General features: G+C 50.2%; 1 protein-coding gene across 1 annotated transcript in view; it reads right to left on the bottom strand.

The window, feature by feature from the left end:
• The window catches only part of OXSR1 (oxidative stress responsive 1), a gene marked incomplete at its 5' end in the record, with an annotated part of 101,202 nt that overhangs the window by 56,128 nt on the left and 41,613 nt on the right, over nucleotides 1–3,461 (bottom strand). Inside the window, one exon of the mRNA XM_015422779.1 lies at nucleotides 2,146–2,201. Within this exon, the coding sequence (XP_015278265.1) occupies nucleotides 2,146–2,201 (56 nt within the window). The remainder of the gene's footprint in view (nucleotides 1–2,145; nucleotides 2,202–3,461) is intronic.

Genomic DNA, 3,461 nt, shown 5'->3' with positions numbered 1-3,461 from the left:
CCCTCCCACACCAACGGCGAGGCCCATGCGGCTCCTGCTGGGCCAGCCAAGCCTTCCCCCCCCCTGCACCAATAGTGAGGCCCACGTGGCTCCATCGGGCCCACCAAGCTTTCTCCCCCCCCCATGCGAGGCAGTTCTCAGAGCGTTCCCTGCACATGCGCAGGGAACGCTCTTTTACTTTTGGGGGGGATTTAAGTATCCTCCCTATAGTTTTTTATAGATTTCAGATTTGTCTGCACATCTGGGGATTGCCCCAAATGTGCCGGAAAATCTCTTTGCCCCCAGGTGTCCCCGATGTGTGGATTTAGATACCTGCACGCAGGGGGCACCTTGGCTATTAGTATATAGATTATACCAGGTTAATTCATATTTTATTCTGCGTATTCAGTTTTATTCGTTGTATTATAAGCCGGTGAAAGCCGTTAAATAAATAAACTTTGAACTTTGTTCTACTTGTATCTTTACGGACTATGTAATATTTGAACATTTTTATATAGTATTGTATTAGATATTGTTCTTTGGAAAACTTAAGAAAATATAATATGTTGTCGAATGCCTTGACACAGAGAGTACTCCATCTTTTTGTGTTATACCTCTGAGGATGCCAGTCACAGCTGCTGGCAAAACGTCAAGTCCTACAATGCCAAGACCATGGCCATACAGCCTGGAAAATCTACAATTAACAATTAATAAAATATGCTTTTTTAAAAAAAGAAAAGGAGAAGGCGCTTCTGTTACAATGGGGGGGAGAGGCTATAACACCCCAATATTTCCCCCCAGATGGGCAGCCATGGAGTTCTGCAGCAACAAATAAAACAGGAGCCCAGGGGCGTGAGATAAAGTATTGTTAGCCTTTAAACTGCTCCTGTCGTATATTTTTGCAACTCTTTATAGTCTTCTGAAAGCCCGGGATTCCTCCGGGTTCACAGAAACAAATGCATGACCTACCCCTAGATGTTTGCTTCTCTTGCAGATCCTTTGATCCACAATGGAGGGTCACCCATTGCTATTCGACCTCGCAAGGAAGTGACATTTAAGAGCAGCTTTCTTTGGGCTAAGGTCGAGCGGTTGCTCTAGAGGAGGCTCCGCCGGCAGAGCAAAGCCCAACCGTTCCTCTAACAAATCCAATTCTGTCGGGATCCAGATAAGAGGGTTTGAGCTGTGCATATGCCAAGGAAGCCCCGACCTGGATGGCCCCAGGCTAGCCCAATCCCATTAGATCTCAGAAGTTTATCGGCCCTGGTTAGTCCATGGATGGGTGAGTACCAAGGCGGTCCAGGGTTGCTACGCAGAGGCAGGCAATGGCAAACCCACCTCCGTTGTTCTCTTGCCTTGACATGGATGGCCTAGGCTAGCCTGATCCCGTCAGATCTCAGAAGCTAAGCAGGGTCGGCTCTGGTTACAGTACCTGGAAGGGAAACTATCAAGGAAGTCCAGGGTTGCTGTGCAGAAACATGCCACGGAAAACCACCTCCTGATGGGACCTGGGTTTTGGCCACTGTGTGACACAGATGGTTGGACTGGATGGGCCATTGGCCTGATGCAAGATGGCTTCTCTTATGTTCTTACATCTAGGGCAGGGATGCTCTGTCTTCTTGGTGCTTGGGGGGCCACAGTGGGAGGGCTTCTGGAGTTCTGGCCCCGCTGGTGGACCTCCTGATTGGACCTGGGTTTTGGCCACTGGGTGACACAAAGTGTTGGACTGGATGGGCCATTGGCCTGATGCAAGATGGCTTCTCTTATGTTCTTACATCTAGGGCAGGGATGCTCTGTCTTCTTGGTGCTTGGGAGGGCCACAGTGGGAGGGCTTCTGGAGTTCTGCCCCCGCTGGTGGACCTCCTGATGGCACCTGGGTTTTGGACACAGTGTGACAGAGAGTATGGGTCTGGAAGGGCCATTGGCCTGATCCAACATAGTTTTTCTTATGTTCTTATGTCCTCTTAGCCACAAGGTCTAGATGCAACTCTCTGTCTGGGGCAGTGATGCTCTGTATTCTTGGTGCTTGGGGGACAACAGCGGGAGGGCTTCTGGAGTTCTGGCCCTCCTGATGGTACCTGGGATTTGGCCACTGTATGACACTGGCCTGATTCAGCACAGCTTCTTTTATGCTCTTATGATACAGCGGAGGCAAATTTTAAGAGTTACCTGCGATTTGGACTGAGCCATCTTCTCCCAGAAGAATGTTTCCGGCTTTCACGTCCCTGGAGAAGACAAAACACACACACACAACCGTAAGGACTAGTTGTGCATTCTTCTTTCCCACGGCAATCAGCTGCAAGATGAAATGTTAGTTTCTTAATGCAGAGGTTTTCGATATGCCAGTCAAAATTCTGCTTTTGCAAGGAACATACAATTATGCGGGGGGTGGTTCGGGAGCATATTTTGTGGGAGTTACTCAGCTTCTGGTGGAGCAGCTGGCTTCAGCTGGGAGGGGGGAGGGGGAAGGGACCCACCCTTGCAAAAGACTCTGAGTGGCAAGAAAACATTCCACCACCACTCTTTTTGTCCCCAGGACTCACAAGACAGGAGGGAAGAGTGCCTGCCCCTCTCAAGTCAAATATTTCTCTCCCTTCCCTCAAACCCGAGCCTGGGGCATCTCCAATTATGGGATCAGGTCGTGGGTGACGGGAAATATATCTTTCTCCGTTCTCACTCTCCCCCCTCTTCTTTCCTATCTGCCAAGAACTTCCACCTCTTTAGCAGTTGCTCTAAACTTGTCCCGTCTGAAATACTCAGCGCCTCCTTTAAATGGGGGAGAAAGTCGTGGTCAAAGCCTTTATGAAGTTGTGTGTCCTTTCCCGTGCGGCTTTAAATTCCACCGCGAAATACGAACACCTCGTTTCCTTTAGTGCAGGGGTGGCCAAACTGTGGCTCGGGAGCCACACGTGGCTCATTCACACATATTGTGTGCCTCCCGCAACAGTGGCTGGGGAAGCGATGGGGAGGCATGCCTCCCCAATTGGTCTTCCCTTCCCCAGCCAGTACAGAGAGAGAAAACAACTTGAACTTTAAATACAGTCTCAAAGCACTGCCACCAGCCGGCCGGGAAAAAGCATCTGTCTCTTTAAATCCCTTCTGCAAGCCAAGCTAGCCAGCGTGGGGGCAAGGGGGGGCTTGGAGGACACATTTAATGTTAAAGTTGCTTTCTTTCCACTTCTCCCTCCTTCCCTCCCTCCCCCCTCATCTATTTGCTTTCTTTCCACTTCTCCCTCCTTCCCTCTCTCCCCCCTCATCTATTTACTTTCTTTCCACTTTCTTTCTCCCCACCTTTCTTTCTCTTTCTCCCCTCCCTCCCCATCTAAAGTTATCAATTCAATATACAGGGGTCATTTCCTGCAGGAGCGCACAGGAGCGGAGCTCCGGCAGTAAAGAGCCCAGGGGGTGGGCACATGCAACAAGCCCCACCCCCCTGCTCCCAGCAGCCCTCAGTCAGAGCAAGAAGCAGCCAGGTAAGTTGCAGA

Source organism: Gekko japonicus, unplaced genomic scaffold (assembly GCF_001447785.1).
Source record: "Gekko japonicus isolate JY-2015 unplaced genomic scaffold, Gekko_japonicus_V1.1 scaffold3483, whole genome shotgun sequence".
Lineage (NCBI taxonomy): Eukaryota > Metazoa > Chordata > Lepidosauria > Squamata > Gekkonidae > Gekko > Gekko japonicus.
Note: the sequence above shows the minus strand (reverse complement) of the source record. Positions and strands in the feature narration are given on the sequence as shown.